Genomic DNA, 25,126 nt, shown 5'->3' on the forward strand with positions numbered 1-25,126 from the left:
AGGTCGCCTCTCTTGTCACGTGACCAAATAGCGACTTGGGCAACACTAGCTATCCTCATTATTATACTGTAACTGCATAGGGAACAAGACTATTAATTTGACTGAATAGTTTTTAATAGTTATCCGTTGTTTTTTTAATAGTATATGTAGAATAAGCCTTTACTTTTATTATAGTTTGCTTGATACTGACTTTTTTCCCCCACACTGTGACAGAGATTGGTTTACACATTTGAGAGTATATCATAACAACTGAACCCCCAGTATTTCAAGGAGATCTGGAAAAGTAAATTACATTGCATTTTTCAAATTTTTTCTCTAGGGGCCTATTCGCATTATGGGCCCCAGAGGAGCTTCACCACCTGCACTGGAGCCTCAACATTAAACTTCTGGTTTGTGGACTGTTGTTTGAACTCAAGTTTGGCATTTTGGCTTTCACCAGCTTGTTTTGTTTTTTTGTTTTTTCTGGAGCCAGAAGTGACTATATTTGGATGAGATGGTGGAGTCTCTACCTTAAGGCCCAGACACACAAAATCATTTAACACCTATGTTCTGCATTTGTATGAGAGTAAGTAACTCTCCTTTAGCTAGCATAGTGCATTTACAGTTATGGTTCACTGTGATAAAACTAATGGTAATGCAAATTTTTGCTTGAAAAATAGGCTAAACAAAATGCACATAACAGGAAAACTGAACGACCAATTCTTTAGAGGGTTGTTATTAAACCAATGCTTCTAAGTTTTAAAGAAATGAAAACACATTGAAATAGCAACAGGTATAGTTACAGCTATACTCTGTGAATCTGGTTACACCATGGTTATGTTCCCTCACCAACACCATAACAGCAACTTACTATATTACAATATGTAATATACTGACAACGGATTGTACCCCATACAACCCAACTTTAAATCATCTGAACCACACATAATAACCTATCTATCTACAGTACTTGTTCATAACTAAATGGTCAGGATACGAACACAAATACAGGCAAATCAAAGAAGAAAGGCTACTGCTCCGACACATCTTACCATCATTTACAATGTCTCTTCAAAAGAAATGTGATCCTGTGGAAAGATGCCATTTCACACAGAGATTTAAAAAGATATGTTTTAATAGTGCAGTGTAAGTATGAAAACAGATTTGCAAAATAAAAGGATAATTCAAGAGCTGAGGTTGATAAAAGGGACGTTACTTTGAGAGCCTTTTAGACATTATAACATTTTCAATAATGACACTTAAAAGACAAAGAAACTTCTCTGATATGAAAAACAAGACGAAGAACCTGAGAAAGAAAAAAAATCATATCCATGATTTCACAAGCACCATTGATAAAAGATGAAAAAACAACAATTTTCTTTTGAAAACTAAGCAGACAGCACAGGAAACTAATCATCTTAAAAAAAAAAAAAAGTTGTCATGGATGCACCTGTGGCAGGAGGGACTGATTGGCAAAAACACAGCAAGTGCAACAATGGACATGAATGAGACGAGTTAATATCTGTCACTTAAAGTGCTCAACCCGTTAATTTACCCTCACAGGCCGGATATTACTTCCTCCACTTCATACGTCAAGTCAATGCTGAGTGCAATAAACACTCCATAAAGATGTACACACAGCTGACATTAAACAGGATGCGGAATAACAATGACATTTCTCCTTCAACTGTAGTGTTTAAATCCTGGATTACATGACAGACACAGAGGCTGCTGAAAGGAAATGCTCTTGTCTCATTACATGAAATCACACAGTAAATAAATCATATAGGATCATATACAACAGCGATATAATCTCAGTTGCAAATAAAAGAGAATTTGGCAGTAATGCAAACTCTTCCTCTGGCAGTAATGATAGATAAAACATAAAATGATACACAGTCTCAGACGGGAATCTGTAGTGGTCATCTGAACTTCACAAACAAAACATCAATACTCTGTTAATGCTTCACTGTGTACAGTATTTACATCCATTTGGAAAAGGAAACTGCTCATACAGTACGAGCAGATGACCGTTATTGCAGCGAGGCTTTCTGTAGCTTATAGCAGGCTTAACATGAGTTCATATTCAAACACAAAGATTATGTATCTATCACAGTTTGTCTTCATGATCCAGCACTGTCAGAGGTACAGAGGGAGACAAAATTGCTGCTGAAGGACAGGATGCTTTCTTCCTCAGCTGTAGTGCATTACAATTTTACTCCCGACTTACAGAGGTTGCCCTGACTGAAGAAAATTAAGAGTTAAAGTAAAAAGGGCGTATTTTTTTTGTGATATATATTAAAGGGACAGATCACACCAAAATGGAAAACATATATTTTTCCACTTACCTGTCGTGCTTTTTATCAGTCTATTTTGTTTTGGTGTGAGTAGCCAAGTGTTGGAGATATCAGCTGTAGAGATGTCTGCCTTCTCTACCATATAATGCGACTAGATGGCATTCAGCTTATGGTGCTCAAAGCGTTAGGAAATATTTTCTTTCTATTGAATTACACCACTAACCGAATTAATGTGAAGAAGGAAGCATGCATCTACTTCCAGCTCACCTTGCACCACTGAGCTAGCTAACATTACGGCTCAGCTGAGGAGGACACAATTAATGCTTACATCCTGTACTGTCATGAGCACAAGCCTATCATTCAAAGGTAGATGCACGCTTCCTTCTGCAAAGTGATACAGTTGCCATGTGTAGTTCAGTGGAAAGAATATAGTCCCTACATGAAACTGCTCAGCAATGTCTCTTTCCAGAAATCTTGACCCAGTCACTCAAGATAATCCATAATGATTGTTATGAGCAGTTTCATGTAGGAAATATTTTCTCTTTGCTGAACTTCACCTGCCAACTATATCATCGCACAGAAGGAGGTGTGCATCTACTCATGAACGAAAGTTGCAAGCTTGAGATGTAAACATTAATGGCGTCCTCCTCAGCTGAGCTGTAACGTTAGCTAGCTCAGTGGTGCTAGGTTAGCTAACAGTAGCTGCACACTTTTTTCTGCGTGGTGATACGGTTGGAAGGTGAAGTTCAGCAGAAAGAAAATAGTTCCTACATTAAACCAACAAGGACCGTAGATTATCTTACATTATCAGGTCATGTTTTCTCGAAAGAGACTTTGCTGTTGAATTATCAAAAATAAATACAAAATTGGTGCTTTGAGCACCACAAGCTGAGTGCTATCTAGTAATCTTATATTGGAGGGAAGGCAGATATCTCTACGGCTGATATCGCCAACACTCGGCAGCTCACACCAAAACTATCTAGACTAATAAATAACACTACAGGTAAGTGAAAAACTGTGTTTTTGGTTTTTGGATGAACTGCCCCTTTAAATATTGAATACTATCAGGACAGAGTTAGTATCACCTGGCGGTCTAAAGAAAGTGGAAAACATCTCACAATGCATTCAGAGATCACTCTGAATGGTTCTTTCATTGCCAAAGCTGTAGAGGCCGGGGAACATGTACTCATCACTTCTACCACCTTACACATCCTGAAAACAATGCAGTCATATTGGTTGACTCATTTGAAGTGTGTCACATGGCAGATTTATGGAAAAACAGGCTTTCTCTGTGAAAGGCAACCAAATCAAAAACAAACTTTTCACATACGTCTGACAGATTATCATTTGCTTTACACACAAACTTAAAAACAAACAGAAAGGCTTTAAAAGCTGTAGAGACGAGCATGATGTTCAGAACTATTTTAGTCCTGAAAAATATTTCGGGAATCGATTAAATTTAGACTTTTAAAGAAAACGCACAGGTACTCTGCCTCTGTTAGTGTTATGATCAAGTTCAACATGTACCGCTTCATTTGGTCACGACACTATAGTAATCACTGATAATGTCCAGCACCTTGAGAACCTTACGGTTTTTCTTTTTTACACAGAAAACACGAACAACAAAAAGTAAAAACAGAATGTCAGTCTGTGATGACTGGAATGTGAAAATAAAAGTGAGCCTGTAGAAATGGATGTGTCATCTCAACACTGTAGAAAATAAATAGATTTAATAGGAGGCACTGGGGTAGTTCAATGTCTCTGAAAGCTTCCAGATTGTCAGCTTATCTGGATCCTTATTCACCACCTTGAGAGATAAATTTAAAAAACAAACAAAAACATGTCAAAGGAACAGAAATATGTACAGACATGTATAGGTACACAATATGAATCCAGGTATCCTTTGTTCTTTTGATATTCAATTTGAAATCCATAACTGAAAAATAAAAAAACAATTTATTTCATTATTCATTTATGAATAGGAAACAAAAACAACAAAAAAGATTTGTTTTCCATACTTGTAAGCTAAGATCAAAAATAGGAAATAAAAAAAATGAGCCAGAGGTTAAACTAGAATTGGATATTTAATTTGACTGATTTGTTGTGAGCCCGAAGTTGCGCCTATAAGTTGCTCCTGCACTTTGAGCTGCATTCCATGCATCAATGGTGCTATATAAACAGAATTCTATTATTATTATTATTTTACAAGCAAGCTGCTACCCCACGGTTCCTCTCTTTCTCACTCCTGGCTTATATTAGAAAACTTTTGCCCTGAGGAGAGCTATAGATATTAGAAACTTAGACATTATCGGAAAATGACCATCAAAAAGTGAACATGATAGTGATTACTTGATTGATTTCAGTTACTGGAAGGAATCCTATCAGCTCTATGACAAAACAGTAAACAGTCCTCTGAACAGCCACAACACTGAAACATGCAGGCTCTGACTTATGGATAAGCAGCATCCAGTGATGGAGTGTAAACAAAGTACATTTATCCAAGTGCGGTACTGTGTCACAATTTTGAGGTACTGACACTCTACTTGAGTATTTGCATTTTAATTAGCATAAAATCCAATTATTAAAATAATTATCACTATCCTCTTGGTGACTCAAGACCTTAGTATTTCTTCTATCCTTGCCTCGTGAATGGCCCTGTTCATTCATCATTTCAATCGTTTATCGAGAAAAAATGCCAAACATCTGCCAGTTTCTGCTTCTCAACTATGAGGGTTTGCTGCTTTTCTCTTTTTATATCATTATAAGTTGGATATCTTTTGGTTATTAGCTTGTGATGTGTGTTTTTAGTATTTTCTTAACAAACACTTAATCGTTTAACTGAAAATAGTGCTCAAAAGGTTAATCAATAATGAAATAATCATCAGTTGCAGGCTTATTTCTTTGCAAACAGACACACAGACGTGCACACGCATACACTTGCCTCTACTCTCGCTCCTCCATTAGACACCACATACCCAGCAGACAGGCTTAAGTCTGTCCTAAATTGCACTGTTTTCATTCCCCACTAACGCCTTATTAGATACCACATGCTGAGTTTAAAATCTCTCTCTGCCCTGCTGGCAAATTACTGTGCGGGTTTGGGAGGAAGCTGAGAAAGCTTGACTAAAGCAATGAGCAGCCGACAGATGGGGGACTTCACTGACATGCAGACTTTGTGAAGTGGGTGGTCAATCTCTGGTCTAAAATATTTACGTCACGATCTTCCTGTCCTGCTTGTCTTCTGTCCCTCTTACTCACCACCATGTCCAAACACTGAGGGCGTCAGACAAATACTTGACAGATGTTTAAAGAGAAACAACTGAGTGAAAGCAGCTTTACCAACTGTTGGGTTGCAAACCTAAAAATTATTATTAAAGCCGCATTATTGACAAAATATTGATATTTGATGTAGCATAATTAGCACTAAGGTGGCGTAATCTGTCTTGCCACCTGATAATTTGACGTCCAAATATTGACTCTCCTTTGACACCTTGCTCTGGCATTTATTGCTGGGCAGGTAGTGTACAGTGGGATTTTGGAGCTGCTGTGCAGAAAACAGCTGCCTGCTGCTGGGAAAAAGACTGAGCAGAGTTGCTGGACAAAATAACAGCTAAAACACACAAGGAAGGTTAACATTAACCCTTATATTACGTAAACTGAAACTGCAAATATAAAATACACCTAATGGAAACACATCAATTAAAAAAAATCCCCTTTATCTCAAAAAATGTTACGCTCGTATGAGGTGGTATTTCAGCTGATTCAAAAACAAAAAATGGAAACCCTTTTTTGCTTTTAAATGTCACATGATGCTATGGCTATGTGCTTGTCAGTAGGAACTGGCTCCTCCATGATGCAGCAGGAGCTACAAGAGCTGTTACTGTATCATATAGCTCTTCAAAAGTTGAGCGGAAGTTTTGGATCCACAATTCCTCTGTGAAATCGTGAACTATTGCCTCCCAATAATCCCTTACATGTGGCTGCTCCCCAGTATAAGGGGCTTGCCTTTCCATTATCGCTCCATAACACACCTACATTGCCTTGGAATTTACGTTTATATTCTGGCATTCGTCAATATGTTAGTAGCGCAGATCTTTTCATAGGTACGAACAAAATCTACACCTACCTCTGACCACTCATAGTGCTTATGGAAATAAAGAATGCACATAATTATTGCTTGTCATTATTTCAAACTGCAATTTGAATTTGCATTGCACTCTGTTATGTTCACAATATGCAGATGCCTTTGAAACACATAAGTTTTACATGAAAAAAAGAGTAGAAGTATAACACATTTAGATACATTTTCAGTGATTCAGTGAAAAAAAAAGTGATGGCTGTCAGTATGTATAGTGATTAGTGGCACCATCACATTACTTAAAATACAGAACTGGAGCCCCCATCCATAGTCATTTCCACCTCCTTATATGGCTTATATTCATGGGCGGGGATGTATGTTACTGACAAGCAGGAGCATGCTATCAATTTAAAATGAATTGGCATTCATAAACATACACATGTGCCTGTGATCAAATTAAAGTTTTCCGCGGCGTTCATGAATCTGGTATAGGTTTTAAGTACCAAAGTGTTTTATGTGCAAATCCGCTCAAAGATTTATTCACGTTTCGTTAATGAGCAGCCATGATTATTGGCGGCGCAGAGGCATAAAAGTTGCTTTCGATCAAAAGAGAAATTGGCTGTTTGTTCATGAAATCCTGGCAGCACTGTCACGCCAATTCCAGCAATTCCAATTGGAAGTACAGCAAATAGAAATTAATTTTAAATTCTTCTTTTTTGAGTTTCTCAAGGGTAATAATCAAACTGAGCTTTTTTATAAATATCACACACACACACACACACACACACACACACACACACACACACCTGCACACAACACGCACACCAGTCACCAGCACACAGGTCAAAGCAGTGGCTGAGTGACTTACTTTGTGTGTGACTGCTAGATCATGAGGAGAAGCTTCCTTCGCTGGGGGAGACGGTGTGCAGAGGGATAAGGCTTTCACACTGCTCGCTGTCCTCTGGCAGTCTGTGGGTGGAGGCAGCAGAGTGTCAATCATCATCACAGTCATCATCCTGACAACCATCATTATTATAATCATCCCTGCACAGCATTCACAGAAGAATGGAGAGCATAACTGCCGCAGAGAGGAGAGTCAGTCGAGCATGTACATCTGATTACAGACTTAACTTAGCGAGGCTGCCAGCTACAAATGGAGCGTATTGTCCTTGTGAGAATGTCAGAGGAGAAAAGGCTCTAAGTGCGTGTCGGAGTGAAGGTCAATTCATCTTTAATAGGTCACACACAAGATTACAACAACTCACTTTCTGTTTCAAACTTTAAAGCTTGAACTTTTTAAAAAGACTGGACTGAAAATCGTTTCACAGAATTTTTACTTTTTGTCAAAAACTCAATTTATGCACAGACCAGAGTGTGTGTGTGTGTGTGTGTGTGTGTGTGTGTGTGTGTGTGTGTGTGTGTGTGTGTGTGTGTGTGTGTGTGCCTGCGTGCGTGCATGCACAGGAGTAGCTCTTGAAATTTCCTCCCATTAAGCACGTCTGTTGGATTACACTCTTTCTGCGGTTGCGTCACAAAGGACGCACTAACCACTAACTATATTTACTAACCACAAGACATTACTAAAGCATTCCACTGGAAAATGACTGTACACTAATGGCTCCGTTTGACTAATAACCTGTCTGAGGAAAGAGGGACACCTCAACATGAGTGTTATGGTGAGCATTTAGTGATGTGATGAGTCCGATAAGATAAGTGCCAGTGCTTGTGCATGCCTTTCACAAGTTTTTATATTTTTTATTTGCCATTTGCTATTTTTACAGCATAATATTAAACTAGGCTATTATTATTCAGGTATTTTATGAAAACAAATCTGCAGAGATTTAAAACTTGTGATAGATGATGGTCTAGAGAGAGCACTTCATCACCTTTATACTTTGAAAAAGTTACAGTTATCTCCTTGTAATGAGTTTGCGAGCAGTAACCAAATACACCTCTTGTTGATGTGTTGTTGTTATGTTAAAACATGTTAAATGCAACTTTTTAATGATGCATGTTCAACTCGTTTTTTAAAATGCTTTCTCAATATGCAATTGAGTGAAATGACCAATTCCTGTGCTCAGGTGCGAGTGAGACAGTGTTAATATGCTTGGCAGACGCAAAGCAGCTGCTTTCTGTTGATGTTGGGAGTAAATATTGGGAGTAATATTGCAATCATCATAATCAAGTAACCAAAAGGGTGCCCAGTAGTTCGACTGGTAGAGCGGCTGCCCCATGTACAGGCTGAGTGTCCTTGCCGCAGCAGCCGTGGGTTCAACTCCAAACTACAGCTCTTTGCTGCATGTCTTCCACCCTCTCTCCTCCTTTCACACTTGAGCTGTCCTATCTCTAATAAAGGCAAAAGCCAACAAAAATATCTTAATAGACCACTTAACAGAAACACACATTTACTGTGTACATATAAGAAATAGATGATAATTCTGTTTCATTAAAAGCCTCATAGAAATAGTTACATACATGCATATATATATATATATATATATACACACACACACACACACAGTATATATATACATATATATTTAATACACACACACACACACACACACACACACACACACACATATATATATGTATGCTCATATCATACATGTACAGCCCCACCTGTAGCTACCAGAGGCAGGAACTGTGGTTGCAGTTGCAGTAAATGTTAGACAGCTGAAGCCATGGTTAAGATGTAGTGCTTTGACTACTGTTTGACCTTTTTTATGACATTAACGATTTTTTTTTGTTTTGTTTTTAATTATGTCAATGAGGGTCCTCACAAGCACAGGGCCCTGTGTGTGAGTGTGTGTCTAAATAACACAGAGAGAGAGAAAAGAGAGAGAGAAAAAGAGCACACAACCAAATGACATTGAATTTCAAAACTTTTTCCATATCAATATCAAAACCAAACAGCAGCTTTGTTGCCAGTGTTGATCAATGGAGCATCCAGCTGAGCGCCAAACACTGCTGCCAGCGACTGAACTGCGCTGCATTACCTTTTCAAAGGAGTTGTTTTTCTCACTCCTCATCTTCTTACTTTGATATCCTGACAAATTAGCTCATAAATGCAATGCTTTTTTGGCAACACAATCTAAAATCCCGTGTCCTTCAGTCGACCAAAAAACAATGTTTTCAAAGCAGCCCCTGCCTGTGTAACCCTGCCAAGTGTTGTTGCAGTGTTCTCCCATGCAAGGGTTAAGTCTCTAAAAGTTTTTTTTTATTTTACTTTTTTTTTTTAGAGAGACTGAAGCCATTGACTGCTTAAAAGGCAAGACATCAAACTAAAAAGGAACAAAAGAAACTGCGTGTAAGGTATGTGATGTGGCTTGTCACTACAGGTTGTATTCATGTTAGCTCAGGCACAAATGTAACATGGGTAATGCAATCAGCTGCTTAGCCAGTTTCTGAGCTGACGAGCACTAATATGGCTGTCACAGGGTGTTGTGTCACCTACAGTCACTCTGTACCTCTGAATGCGATGCTTCCTGCAGATGAAGACGTATACTCTCCTCAGCCCCACCAGGACAGGGTCCCAGTTGTTGTAGTGGCATAGGAGTGTGGCGATGAAGAAAGAGAGGAAGACGGGGACTGCCCCGACGAAAAACAGCCACGAGAAACGCACCTATCCACACACACAGAGGAGAGGGAATATTACAGCTACCATTATTACCAGCTCCAAAAAAGAAAATCTACTTGTGGCAATAGATGTTTTAATCAGTCCTGGGCAATGCCACAAATACTACGTGAATGTGTGGGAAAATGTGGGAAACCCTGAACACAGTAAACAATAAGAATCAAACAGACTTTTCTTTTTGCAATCTGCACCAACCCACACTCCTCAAACTGGAGTCCTGCTGATGCCAAACAAACATTATTTTGATTTTTTTTTTTCAAACTCTCACTCCGATTGTTAAATCCCTGCGGTGGGAAACGTACCTTCTGCATGCAGATATCTGCCATTATAGAGAGCGGGATGGTGAGGCTCAGTGCCAGAGTCCCGATTAGAGATGATGTGAGGAAGCAACCCCTATGGAGACAAAGCAGCATCACTTGTTCAGCATTAATACTATTAATTCTTCAAACTAACTTCCCTGAAAAAAATCCTTCTACAAAATGGAAATGTGATGGTTTTTTTGCATGAATTATGACCTAAATAAATAATGTGTAAGGTGCTCACCAGAGCCAGAGGAACTCTGAGAGAACGGTTCCAATGAGGCCGTTAATGAGGATGTACGTCCACACCAGCTGGCTGGGAAGCTCGAAGGCCTCGAAGCCCGTGTAGTGGAGCAGGAGGAAGCCCGGCCACAGCAGCAGCAGGTTGAACAGACCCACAAACCCTGAGAGACACACAGCAGCTTCAGCTTAGCCAGCTCAAAAGGCACCTTGTGTCAGCCACAGTGGAGACGAATGCATAGAATAACTACAATTACTGCTTCATCTAACCCCTCACGTTGCAGTTAAGAGTTTACATCCACGTCTGTGAAAACATGGATGCTGCACACACACCTTCCCCCAGCAGCACAGAAGTTCTCTACAATCAGCACAGTTTCCAGGTGGACACCAAAGATTAGTGTCATTGATTCAGTATCAGTCTCCCCTTCTGTTCCTGAGATATGATGTTGACTAATGGCCAGAAAAGTGTTTTTACAGAACATTATGATGTGACAGTGAAGTTGACCTTTGATCTTTTGGATAAAAATGTATCCTATTGGACATTTGTGCAAAATTTTGTCATGATAAGTGTATGAATTCATGAGCTGTGTTTTGTGTCACTTCATTATTGAGTGTCAACATTTGTGCCAAATTGAGAGATTGTGTTCATGAGAATTAGACAGACACAAGGTCACAGCAACATTGACCACCAAATTCTAATTAGTTCATCCTTGACTCAAATGTGACGTTTGTGCCAAATTTAAAGAAATTCCCTCAAGTTGGTTTTGAGATACCATGTTCACAAGAATGTGACTGCGAGATCAAACTGACCTTGACCTCTGACCACCAAATTCTGATCAGTTTATCCTTAAGTCCACGTGGACATTTGTGCCAAATTTAAAGCAGTTCCCTCAGGGCGTTTATGATATATAGGGTTCATAAGTATAGGGCGGATGGAAGTACATATAACATACGGACAGCTTGATAGAAACATAATGCCGCCAGCCAAGGCTAGGGCTGAAGTGGAGACAAAACATGATAATACTGTGAGGGGTCTCTTTTGCCTTTCAATTCAAAAATAGGGTGCAGACGGTGCTCAGAATATTTTTAATGACTGAAATTCTGGCTTAGTCCTTAAAAACAAATAAACTGAGCATCTGCTTACCAAAGAACATGGGGATGTCAAGCTTATCCTCCCGATCCACTCGTCTTTTGATCATGACAATGTAGACAGCATACAGTGCCGCCCCCGCCAGTGACCACAGGGAACCTACATGTAAAATTCAATCATATTTTGAAAAAAGGAAGGTTTCAAACCATATTTTTTTAACACTTTTAGACAGAAGAGTCATGTACAACTTCACTACACAACAGTGATGAGAAAGAGTCTGTCTCCATTGTTACCTATGACTCCTTTGTCATCAGGGTTGTCCATGCTGGAGAAACTCACCAGGGTAACACCTCCCATGCTACACAAGAGAGATACAGCATGAACTGACTGAGTCACATTTACATTTCTTAAGACCCCTACAATGTTCTTATATTCCAGCACTGAATATTATTCAGCATAAAGTGCCAATGCAGCAGGTAGAGTGTCCTTTAAGTGGAAATATAAGGGTGGGGAGATCAGGCTGGTGGATGGGCGTGGGAGACATCTGAATTTGATTTAGGAGACCAGAGTTTGTGTCGCATCACAGACCTGCAATTAACGGTGGTTTATTAACTGTAACTACAATCTTTCCCTAACCTTCGCCATACCATGAATGTCACATACAGTATATGTTCCAAAGCAAGAACTTAAAATAATGTGTGAGTGGGACGAAAAAAAAAAAAAAAAAAGTTTGTCTTTTAACATAATCTGGGGTTTTGCTGAATTGCTCGATATCAATATACTTGTCTGGCAATACAGTCTCAGCAATAAGATAGGGTTAGATGAAATTAACATCATTGTGACAATTCTGCAATTATAACAGAATTAGGCAGAAGGAATGTCTCGACTTGTGACCAACATGTAATTCTTTCAGTTCATTTTGATTTAAACTAAGGCCTGGTAAACATGGACACAAGTATTATTGAAAAGTATTGTTCCTAAGTTCTACCAAAAAATAAAATAAATAAAATAAAATAAAATAAATAATAAATAAAATAAGTTCTAGTCCACACACACTCTTGTAAATCTCATCCAAACCAAACAAACCAGGTAGCGATATAACCATAACATAATGGCCAGTCAGAGAGCTGAAAATAAGTTACTACTGGCGTACTACCTGAAGGAGTAACGTCAGTGCTGCATACTGATGCTTCTGTTCCTCAGTATAGTGAAGGAGTACATTGTACATTTATGAATAATCTCAGTGGGAATTTGAGAGGACAAGAAATTAAGCCAACGCAGAGGTGCCAAAAACTGCAGTTCCTCTAATGGCCAGTAGGCTGGCTGCAGAATAGATCGGTCCTCATAGACCCTCATGTTGAAATGTCCATCTTTACAGTAGAAAGACATGTTCTTTCTGCATGTTCACAACCTGGTCCAATAAAATAACAAAAAAAAAACAGTGTTGGTTTCTATAGCTAATTTCAACATTCATGACAACTGTATGCGGGGTTGAATTTTTTTATACCTCACCCATGTACATTTTATTAAGGCCCAAAGTTACACAAGATTCAGGGCTGCTCAAGTGACAGGCTGTCTACGAGGCGTCGCTACAGATCCAATCTTTTTTTTTTTAATATACTTTTTTGGCATATCATTTCATACAGCTTTTCATTTTGCAATATACGACAAATATATTTCCCAAACAAAATATACATTTAAAGACATAAGTAGCCAAAGTATCGACCAAATAAACAAATAAATAAGTAAAGAAATTGAATGAAAGAAAAAAGAATAGAAAAATGTGTACAGTATCCCGAATACTGTACACGTTTTTATACATTATACAAATGGTGTAGATACCCTTCCTCATCTTTCAAAATGCGCCTTTTCTCAAACACATTTTCCATTTTCCTTATTTTGGGAGTAACTTTTTCCATAAACTTTACTTATTAAATTATATTTTTCCATGTTAATGAGTCTGGTGGGTTTGGTCTTTTCCACTTTTAAGTTATCTGTTTCAGTGCAGTGATTCTCAGAATATTGTAGTGTATATATTATAGTGTATATATAATACACTTCTGGCTCAAAAAAACACAATGGTGACGGTCAAAATGCCGAAGTCCAGGCTTCAAAATGGCAAACCACAAACCAGTGGCTAACATCATGTCAGCTACGTCCAGCATTTCTACAGTCTATGGTGTAAACATGTGAAAAGAACTGTTACCAGGATAGAGCAGCTATTTATCTATTTTGGCCACATCTGCCGTTACACAAAATGTCACCTCATTTGTGACTGCTCAAACAGGAGATGATGGCGCAATATCTAAGTCTCGAGCCAAGCTCCTCAGTTTTTCCCGCCTACATGCCAACGCTAAAAATTGAGTTTTTTTAAATCCTCTCCGTGGAGGGAGTGTTTCAGTTGCTGTTTTCAGCGACCTAATAAGTTTGCTTGCGAATAAAAGACAAAATCTCATAGAAAAAAAACGTAGAAAAAGCTACGTCTTTACAACTGCCTGTGTATAGTACATGTAGACAAGACCCTAATAAGATAAGGGCATCAATTTGGCTAAAACTAACATTTCATTTATTAATTCCAAGACAAAGACTTAAACAAAATTAAAATCAGTGCCTAAGGCAAAACATATTAAATATGTATCAGGGCTGCCACAACAGGCAAAGGTAGGGGGTTATTAAATAAGATATATTGAGTTCAAAGTAAAGTTTAGATTTAGTTCAGAGGAAAGATCAAGCACAATAAAAAAAAATTAAAAACCCAGATGGTATGCTTTGGGGGACCATGAATATTCACAAATGATTTTATTAAAGTCTGGCAGGTAATTATGGCTATATGCTGGTCTTAGCTGCCATGAATGAGGTAAGGAAAAAAGAACATTTAAAGAAAACAGAAAGAGAAATGTAAAGCATGAAGACACATTAGGGCAGACACAAAACATAAAACATTAAATCTGCTCATGCACTAAAACCTCCCAACATGCCCTTCTCTACTAAACTGTCTGCCAACACACTGATCGAGGTCTTACCTCAGAGCCACAGCCAACAGTTTGGACAAGGTGAAACGGTCGCTGCTGTTGCTGGGAAATATGGCTGCTAAGATGAGCGTGAACAGGCCTGAGGAGGGAGAAGGTCAAGTCAGTATATAACATCAAACTCACAAATCTGCCTCAACTTCACAGAGTGAGACTCACCTGAGGTGGACGACAGGATGTTGACGATGGCGACCTGCGTGTCAGACAGGGCCTCCTGATAGGACAGGTTAGCCAGGAACCACTGGAACACAAACAGAAGCAGTGATGCGATATACAAGGTACAAGGTAACTTTATTGTCATTTTTCTTAAACGTAGTTAGTTATGTTATACATGTTAAAAAACAACAGCCTTGTGGTAAATCTCACTTTATAAAACCTAGTTTAGAAGACTGACTTTTTGTTGTGTATGTAAGCAAGCAGCCCGTCGAAACCTTAGCAAACTGGCTAGATTTCTTTCTGAAACATGGGAAGAACGTAACAAGCAGTTTAACAAGAAATGGCCCCAAATATTAGCAAGAAATTAGTTTTAAAAAAAAAAAAACTTACTAGAAAATTAGTAAAATTTGAAAAATTACATTAAAAATCTATTAAAAATCTATTAAATTATGTTTAAAAATCTGTAACATCATTCCAAATATATAATTAGAAAAACAGTAACTATGTCTAAAAACAAATCTGGACATTTTTTCCCTTTTTTTGAATAATATATAATAATCTTCCTGTAGCTCATTTTCAGATCACTTTTTTGTCACCTGTTGCTTTTTTTCTTTGTTGTAATTTTCATATCTTGCTGAGTTGCTCATTGCCTTTTTTCAAAAGAGATTACACCTATTTTCCCAGGTATCACAGGTGTCCTTCCATGCTTGTGAAAAGTGTCTGAACGCAGCACAATGTTGATCGGGATTCTAAAGGGTTAAAATCAGGCCGGGGACTTTTGTTACATTCTCTCTTGCTTTTTTCCTCTCATCTGTCCTTCAGCACTGTTTAATAATGGCATAAAATGCTAAAAATAGTTATAATGTATTTTTTCAAATATATTTACCACCCTGCTGCTGTATGCCTCCACAAACCAGTCAGGTTGCAGTTACACTTTATAATCATAAAGATGAAACGTCCTCTCTGCCTCTGCCATGTCTCTTCAAAACACTGGCTTCTCCCGTCTGCATGTGAAGTACACAATCCCGCGACACAGCGAGTGACATAATAATTGCGCAACACAACAAATTGATAATTTTATTCGTTGCCAACACATTTAATAATCAATTATAATCGATTTTATCGATTCGTTGTTGCAGCCCCAATAAGATGTTCCTCTTTTGATGTAATATCATTGATGAATTGTTGTTTGTCATAGTTGGAAATCTGTTAATAATAAATATATTTAAAAAAACAGCACAAAAGCTAAATATAACATGTAATCATATGTATATTGTGACATTTTAAATTTTGGTTTGTAAAGCCTGTGTCCATATAGCATTTCCAAATGCATCTTTTTTTTTCGATTTTTTTCCAAAGAGGAGAGCGCGTGTGCAGCTGCTTAGAAAAAAGTGCCGCACCCAGTGTCTTCTTTCGGAGCACTCTGACCTCTGTGTGCAGCTGATCTGAGCACTTTTGGCGGAAAATCTCTTAACTTTCCAGAGAGGAACTTGTGTTGTCACTGTTGCTCCTTTAGATATTGTCTATCCCGAGCTGTATGATCTGTCAGAAATTATCAAAATAAAGACAGAAAAGCCCATTTGTGCGAGCAGATTGGCCAAACACTGAGAGTTTCTAACATTAAGTATGTATCTAACATACAATATCATAGACACAAAAACTCTCTAAAGCTTGTGATTTTAAATAGCACTTGGTAGCGCTTTTTTTTTTTTTTGAAACATGGGGGTGAGGCGCTCCACAACGCCGTGCCAACACTTTTTGCCAAAGAAGAACATAATGTGGACACTGGCCATTACTCCCAAATGCTTTCAAAGTCTTGAAGTGATCAAATAAAGGCCTGTGTCAAATACTTTACTGTTTTAAGATTTCCCAGAAGTTCTTTATTGTGCTCAGAGAGGATGAGTCACAAATTAAAAGCAGTTCATCGCTTGAAAAGCTACATGATTAATGACTTGCAGGCTTGGCGCTCATAAACCATCTTTCTGCTCACTTACATAATTCATATGTGCCAACAGCACTTCTTTTTTAAAGTATCAGCAAAACACATTTGTCACCAACTTGCTGGCAAATAACACAAAAGGATGATCAAGTGTGTGTGTTATCAATTATACATTGATACTATGCATCGCGATTGCATCCTGTCAATAAATTGTAAAAGCTAAAGCTGACTTTTGCTCACCACAAAGCAGAAGAAGAAGCTGATTTTGGCCACATCAGTGATGGTTAGCTTGCCCACTGTGCGCAACATGGCCTCATGGTCCTTTGCAGCTGGGTAGGACATGCGGGACAGTTTGGCGTCCAGGGCTTGAGTCGAGGGCAGCTGACGCACCTCCATGATGTTGCTGAAACGCACCCGCTGCTTTTTGGAAGCTGCTGGGAGGTGCAAAAACAGAGAAGCGTGAACTGAGAAACGGGGAGAGGTAGGGAGAAACTGGTTTTATTTAAAGTCCCAAACACACAAGACTTTGTATCTGCAGCAAGACCATCATTTTATTTCCTTTCATAAAATATCACCATTATTAGGTGCTGATGCATGACTGGGCCAAACACAAGTCATGTCATTTTCTAACACAGGTGCCAAACATGTGAACACTTCAAATACACACATAGACACCCTCATAAACTGTCTCAGAGCCCTTATTTCGTGGCTTTAGACTCTTTCAGTCAGCTAAAGAAATTGAGGTCAGTAACAGTTAGCCTGAACACATCAAAAGAAGTTATGAATAAGCCAAAAGATTATCAGATGTTTCAATTGCTCTGCCAAATACAGCCAAGAAAGAAAAGAACAAAATCATTTTGTTCATAATTATGTTCTTTTTATGAGGGCATGTTAAAGAAGAAAGAATAGAAAAAGAAAAGAAAACAGTCCTAGGGTCTCCTAAAAAGGTCAGGCAGAGGTTTCTCTACTTAAATACTTTATTTCTTTCATATTAGCTCTAAAAAGAAAATAATTTAATCTACTTTTATGGCTCACTGCTGCCCTCTGTTGTTGAAATGTTGCTTTTCACTAATGAGACCCAACTGATCAGGTTATCAGTCAAAACTTGAGCAATAAAGCATCCTCCTGTGGTCTCAGTAAAGGGAGAGGAAGATAAAAAGTTGAAAAAAGATAAGAAACATGCTTCATGTTATTTTATACACAGACAACATAAACTTTGTACTTACAAGATTCACAGTCTCCGATTAAACAGTTTGAGTGCTCAGCAGGTACATCCTGGAACTTCACTGGAACATACAGTGGTTCGCTCTGTACAAGAGCCACACAGAGAGTCAATCATTTGCAGCCGTTAAAAGGATAGTTCACCCCAAAATACATAGTTCTTCCTCTTACCTGTATCAGTCTATGTTGTTTTGACCTGAGTTGCCGAGATATATGCTGTAGAGATGTCTGCCTTCTTTCAAATATAATGGAACTAGATGGCACTCAGCTTGTGGCGCTCAAAAGCACAAGTACAAAAGACGACATTTGAAACTCAAGATACTCCACCAACCATGTTGTGAGCAGTTTAATGTAGGAACAATTTTCTTTCAAACAAACCACACCCACCAACTGTAGCACCACGCAGAAGGACACATGCAGCTTCTGCTAGCTCACCAAGAAGCACCAAGCTAGCTAAAATTACAGCTCAGTTGAGGAGGACGCCATAATGTTTACATCTCACGCTGTCATAAGCACGAGCCTCTCGTCCATGAGTAGTGGCACACCAGCGTTTCCCTCACATTCATGTATTTGTGGCGGCCCGTATCTGCCGCCACAAATAAATTTTATATTTTGGAAGCAGGACCGTTCATTCATTAGGAGCACTATGAAATATATATACTGTTCAGTTATTTATTGCACTACACTGTCGGAGTGCAGCACGCACTCGGGGAAGAGAAGAAGCAACAGACCTTAATCGCTCATTTTGCTGGAGTCCAAAGTTTGCATTCATTCACAGACAGCTGCTCCTCTCATCCATTGATCTGATCAGCTCCAAACTGATTGACAGATTGATTATTCACCCCACGAGTCACAAACTGCTGTTGAGGAAAAAGATAAAGTAATGGAGAGCTCCACCTGCACAACATTTACCCTAAAAACCTCAAAATCTAGAGAGGGGACTCAAATGACACAAAGGGACTCACAGGTATTTTGAAAAAAAGTTGAACTTTTCAAACATATTTTTTTGCGTTTTGAGCACCACAAGCTAAGTGTCATCTAGTTCCTTTATACTGGAGAGAAAACAGACATCTCTAAGACCGATCTCTCCAACACTTTGCAACTCACACCAAAACAATCTAGACTGATAAATAGAACTGCAGGTAAGAGAAGGAATATGTATTTTCGACTTTTGGGGGTGAACTGTCTCTTTATACAACTGCAAAGTGTAATTCTGTATTTATATCTTGTATTAAAACTGTCTAAGATTTGTCAGTGTTGACATGAGTGGGTCCCTCCACTGACAAATGGTACAAACCTCAAATACTGCCTGAGCACATAAGTTACAGTTGTAGCTCCTTCATCTAGTTTTCTGTTTAATCATAACTTTCTGTGTGCCTTAACTACATACCAAACAGTTGTTCACGGTGGTGTCAGTGGTGCAGGGTGCAAAGTAGGCCTCAGCATCGGCAAACTGCAGAGAGACGCCATGCAAACCATCAGCTTACAGACCAAAACCAACAATTCTGAGTCATCAACTTGTCTTAAAGGAAAGGTTTACCGTTTTTATAAAATGTTCCTTGCCATCATGTGTGAATATGCAAAACACAAAAATGGTTCTATCTGCAAACAGACAACACTGCTGCCGCTTTTACCTGAGCTCAGATGGAGTGCAATGGGGTGATCATTAAGGCCAACAAAAAACATGAGAAATGGAAAAGGGAGCTCAGTCTGGACAGACGGGCTGACAATAAAATAAGGTAATTATCCAAGTTCTCCAAAACTTTCTGCTTCTGCTGCATAAACATAAAGCCTATAAACCTTTTAGAAGGCATGGTATGTCAGTCTGTATGACTGAGGTTGTGAAATGCACAAAAGTCATAAATGTTTCGTGAAAAAAACAACAACATTTGAAACATTTAAACCTTCCCCCACCCCCATATGGTGAGAGTGTGCTTTAACTACTTACGAACGCAGAGTGGCGCCGTTTCAGAGTGCCAGTGCACTGCTGCCTCCAGGGCCGCCACAGCAGGAAGCCCAGCAAGTAGAGAACAAACATGGAAGTCTTGGTGAACGTGCTGAAGAAGGGTTTGTTGTACTCCTGTCGCTTAAAAATGTACTGCAGGAAAAATCAACAGAGGGAAGCTGTTAAGGTAACAGCTTTCAGTGGTTAAATAACGTGTTGCAAGCTGGACAGTTTTCACTTTTTTTTTTTTTTGCATTTCAAGTCTGTCAAGTTAAATAGAGTTCTTCCAGAGGGCAAAGCAGGAGAGTAACAAATGATGTTTAATTAGTACAATATGACACTTGATACTTTGACTCCACTTTACATTGAAGAAGCTATCATTGTACCTTTTACCCCAGCAAATGTAACTGACGAAGTTATCAAGCTATGAAAGGTGATATGTTTGCTGGTGTCCTCTTGTCTTCCATTTCCACCTTCTTCAACCACCTGCTCTGCTAACCCAGCTAGGCTTCAGTGATATCTATTTTTTTTTTCACCTTACACCTTAAAGGCACTTTACAGGGATACACTGTATATGACGGTATTTGACTAAGAAAAACAAACAAAAGTGTAAAAGCTGAGCTACTGGTGATAGGAGTCTTGTAGCTTGTATGCCATTGTCCAACCTACAATTTAGTATTTCAAATATGCAGTTAGCTGACTTAGACAAGTATTGCTGGATTCAAATACTTACGGTCGACATAATAATGAATAGACAAGATAAGGAGATAAGTGCCCTTCTTGCGGGAGAACTTGATCACTTGTGGGCTAAACAGAAATGATGTGTGGAATAAAATCATGTGTCTTATAAACTGCTTTTGTAGTTTGAAGAAGTTATCTCAAGATGAAGTCATAATACTACCAAACATGGGCGTAGGGCATTTTTCTTTTTTGCTAGCTTTCTAACATTATCCCTACCACTCACAATCGCCATGTCTTGCAGCTCAGCAAGTCTGTAAATAAGTGGATAAATTCTATTGACTTTCACAACCCCTGTCGTCTCACTATCAAGATTTAATCCATTTGGTCCGCCAACATTTGGAAAGTCTAGAAGACTTGTGCCATTAAATTATTTAATTCCCATTTAAGTTAGCAGCACTAGAGCAGAAGTAGCTGGCTTGGCTGGCAGACGTCTCCAGTGTGCTTGCTCTTTGGGCCCAATGATGTGGAAGCAGCGCTGATCACTCAGGTAATTTCCTACCACAGAAATTTTTTGGCTTCATGCACCACAGAGCAACTGTCATAAGAATGACAGGAGTCCTGCCTCGAATGCTGTATCCAGGTCTTATAATACATCCACCCATAGACTGTATATAAAGGTGGACGACACGCCCCCACCTGGCTCTGCTTAAGTGAGGTTAAAATACGGGTGTCATTTTGCGAGGGTGTTGTCATTCAGTGCTAGAGTCTGCACGATGGCAATATCCACAGTAGGGGAGTACCCGCCACAACACCCGTCTGACCAATTGCGAGCAGCTCCAGTGAATGTGAGCACATGGACTGTCTATCCCAGCTGTCAGTCATGGCAGAAAAAAATCCCCTTTCGTATGAATTAATTACTCATTAAACCCGAACTTATCATAAAAACAAACACTTGAACAAACATCAGGGTGATGAGAACTACCTTCAGTGACAGAAACCATCTTTGGGAAAAATTTATTTGGCGTGTACTTTGAGTTTTTAGTTTGGCCTATATCCCATTCACTAACATGGAGGGGTGGGCTTTATGACCTATACTGCAGTCAGACACCAGGGGGCGATGTAGATTGAAAAGGTACACTTTTGGGGGAATTGTCATGTTGTCCATCTTTATATACAGTCTATGGTTCCACCAGCAGAGACTGATCTCTGGTGGCACCTGCTGTGCACTACAATACATCACCTTAATACAGCAGCTCCGCATCAGTTTCATGAAAAGATGAGCATCTTTAGTATTTTTATACCCTCGGGATTGTAAATACCCCGATAACACCTTGATACAGTCCAAACCTAAACCTGAAATGTTAATGTTTAGCAATGTGTAATGGTCTATAATCTTAATTATCGAACAGTACATAGAGAGTAAAGAGTGGACCTACAATATTTAATACACGTTAACACACCAATCATGTAACACTTTAAAAGAGGATTAGCTAACAAAATTACTTAGTGCTTTATTGCTGTTATTTGAGATAAAAGATATATTGTATTTGTATATGTGGAGTTGTAGTATTGATTTTTACTATTTATGGATTTATTAACCACTCTGTTGGGAAACAGAAGGGCAGAGTTATGTCATACACTGGAGAACAGCGCAATAAAACATAAATATATCAAGTTCACACTATTGTCTGCTGATCCCAGAGCATCTCAATGCACTGTGTCAATGAGTGCGTCTGCGCCCCTCTCTCATTTTATTACAAAAACATAATCTCATACTGCATGTGTGGAAAACTGAGTGACTGTGACAAAGTCCTTACTGAGGTTAGCTCAGAGGAGGCTACCCAGATGACATCCACCAGCAGGAGAATCACTACTCCAAGGGCCATCCGCCTCCGCTGGGCAGCAGAGCTACCCTGAGAGCTCATCCGGTTCATGATGAACACCCACTCCATCAGGACACTGGTAAGAGACACAGGGACAAACAAGAAGATTTTGAAATTATGGGATGTTCTGAAACTGGCTCCCTCATTTTCAGTCATTCATTAATCAGTGGGTTTTCTATGAAAGTCTCACACTGGCAACAGAATTGTACAAAGCTCAACAATATTAGTAAGCTCTGTGTCTTGTAATTCAAAAATGCAAAATTTGTTATATGCAATCTTACAGAAATTCTATTTGATAATCCTTCAAGTCATTTATCGAGCACAGTTAACAAACTTTTGCTTCTCTCTAGCTTCTCAAGTGTAAAGATTTACTTTTTTTTTACTCCCTGACAAAGGCCTGTATGCCAAAACGCGTAGGTGTGTTTTTAAGGTTCATTATGACCATGCAGTAGAAATGAAAGCATTTTAACATTTTAAGAAAGTGCCTTGAAGTTTTCTTTCTGATTTTTAATGTTAAGAGTTACTGCTTTTCTTTGTTTTATATCTTTCCAATTTGAAAATCTTTTGTTTTAAACCTTTATTCTGACAGAAAGGACCATCTCAAGGTGCTATCTTGGGCTCTAAGAAATTGTCATGGGCTATTTTTCTTTTTTTACATTTTGTAAATTAAAGGGAGCCATTAGTCCTTTCATTTAAAAAATAACCCACACATTAATCAATAAAACCAATAATCATTAGATGCAGCCATTTTTGAAATAACATCAGCAGGGTCTCTTGAAACGGTGACAGTGAACCAGCACAAATCTGACCGACTGTTGTTCGAGAATCAACATTATTTTTAGGTGAAAATCCTCAAGGCCACACATGAAGGAAAATAAGACTGTAAATTATGAGCAAAGGCAAATTATGACTGTAACATCTTGGCAGAGCTGAGAGTAACTTTCAACTTGCTTTAAAAAAAAACCCAAAAAAACATTGCAATACACACCTGATTACCAGCCAAATGCACAAACTGAGACGTTCTCTCCAGATGCCAACTCTGATGTGTCTGATGTGACACAATGAGGCGGGAGCAACCAGATGACTCACAGTTATCAAAAACCTGCCACATAAAGAAAGCAAGATACAGTAATCTTAGGGACTGTTTGTTATCTACGAGAGGGACTGAGGTGGTGCAAAATGGGGGAGGCTCTTCAAAAAAAATGTAAGCACTGAGGAGGGAGGGTCATTTTACCCCAGTCACTCAAGGAAACATATTTGTAGGTCCAGAAAGGGTCATGATATTAAAATAAATAAATACATTTTAAATATATGTGTGTGTGTGTGTGTGTGTGTGTGTGTGTGTGTGTATTTATATATATATATGAAAAGAAGAGAAAAAAGAAGTCACATCCCTGCCACCCCATTCTCTGATACATAAAGCTCAGTCCCTTACATTTTTGGAAAACCAACAGGTAGGTAATGTGACAGCAAACAACCTTGGAAATATTACTGCTCTGTGAAGTGACAGAATGTGACTAAGCAGCACTCAAAGATTTCATAAAGACAAATATTAACATCTCAATTCTCCATTTTCCTGTTTTGAGTAAGAGTGCAAAAGAAATAAGCAAAGTCCTGCCGGCTTAAAGTCAGCTGGGTGGTGCATAGTAAACAACACACTGTAAAACAGCTGCACTGGACGCTGTAGTTTGAGAGTAAGCTTAGTTAACGAGCTATTTTCTAGTTGTAAACGGCTAACGCTAGTTTAGCTATGTGTGAAACCCATCACAGCTGTGAGATGTGTCGCTTCTTCAACCCCTGGAAGCTAGCCAAACAGCTCTCAAGCTAGCTGATTTATTAGCTTTTAAACTGTTACAGACTGGAGATCAACAAGTAATGCTATAGGCTGTGTTTTAATGCAACGTTGACGCTAATACTCTGACAGTAGGAGCTGGTTCAGGTGCAGCTAATTTGTGTGGTTACCGTTAGCTAATAACCTCGCTGTGCTAGCTACGTTTACTTGTTTTCAGAAAACTAACGCTTAGCTAAGCGCTAACAAGCTTGCTTGATTAAGTGACAAAATGCTTAATAAAATAAGTATTTTTACCCGAATGCCAGGAGTGGTCATTTAGTTCGCGCCACTGGATTCTTGTCTTATCATATGCTGCCGAAATATCGACAAAATTTCGGTTTTTACGATAAAATTATTGACAGCCCAACGGTTGTAAACATTAGCACACCCTCCCCTCGTCTTCATTATCAGGTGACATCACTTATGTGCTGCACGGACTTCTGGGATATGAAGTCTTAAAGTGGCGAATATTTGCTCAAGCCAGATCATTCATTTAGTCCGTTCATATATATATATATATTACTTTTTCACTATTTAAGTTTAATATTTGTTTGTACTTAAAAGCGATGTAACTTATTATATTTGATTACTTTCCTTGAAAAAATAAATAAACCATGGATTACCAGAACCATCTGTAAACATGGACAATTATAAAGCAACAGTTTACAATGTCAGAACGCACAAAAAAGGGACCAATTTACAGTGCACAAGTTAAAGGAGCTAATAGGATCACATTTTACCAGTGTTGTACAATTTCTATGTGACAAATAAATGACTGATTGATGATTTCTATCATCTAGGTAATGATTAAGATACTCTGA

The 25,126-nt window shown here is 38.7% G+C and overlaps 1 protein-coding gene across 2 annotated transcripts; it reads right to left on the reverse strand.

Moving 5' to 3' along the window:
- Positions 1-1,096: 1,096 nt before the first annotated feature.
- On the reverse strand, positions 1,097-24,727 carry LOC121949043 (solute carrier family 35 member F5-like). 2 transcript variants are annotated; one of them, XM_088082930.1, is made up of 16 exons: positions 24,561-24,727; positions 23,463-23,576; positions 22,409-22,550; positions 19,914-20,063; positions 19,356-19,418; positions 17,971-18,052; positions 16,985-17,175; positions 14,809-14,890; positions 14,644-14,731; positions 11,914-11,978; positions 11,675-11,779; positions 10,535-10,694; positions 10,294-10,384; positions 9,825-9,979; positions 7,223-7,323; positions 1,097-4,083 (listed from the first exon to the last, which is right to left on the reverse strand). In XM_088082930.1, exons 3-15 carry the CDS (start codon positions 22,541-22,543, stop codon positions 7,242-7,244), a joined length of 1,449 nt encoding a protein of 482 aa, XP_087939056.1. In that variant the 5' UTR covers positions 22,544-22,550; positions 23,463-23,576; positions 24,561-24,727; the 3' UTR covers positions 1,097-4,083; positions 7,223-7,241. The 2 variants fall into 2 exon arrangements, with proteins under 2 accessions (XP_087939056.1, XP_042350567.1); XM_042494633.2 differs by having other exon boundaries at positions 16,985-17,178.
- Between the last annotated feature and the right edge of the window lie 399 nt (positions 24,728-25,126).

This window comes from Plectropomus leopardus, chromosome 10 (assembly GCF_026936395.1).
Source record: "Plectropomus leopardus strain MGB_pleo_1.0 chromosome 10, ASM2693639v1, whole genome shotgun sequence".
Taxonomy (NCBI): Eukaryota; Metazoa; Chordata; class Actinopteri; order Perciformes; family Serranidae; genus Plectropomus; species Plectropomus leopardus.

What these genes read in the sequence shown, in the direction of transcription:
- LOC121949043 (XM_042494633.2), bottom strand. Translation starts at nt 22,543, where the DNA reads ATGGAGTGGGTGTTCATCATGAACCGGATGAGCTCTCAGGGTAGCTCT. An exon ending in CATCCTGTCGTCCACCTCAG is followed by an intron (nt 14,732 to 14,808) that starts GTGAGTCTCACT and finishes CTCCCTCCTCAG; the next exon opens with GCCTGTTCACGCTCATCTTA. An exon ending in CTGTTGGCTGTGGCTCTGAG is followed by an intron (nt 11,979 to 14,643) that starts GTAAGACCTCGA and finishes TCTCTTGTGTAG; the next exon opens with CATGGGAGGTGTTACCCTGG.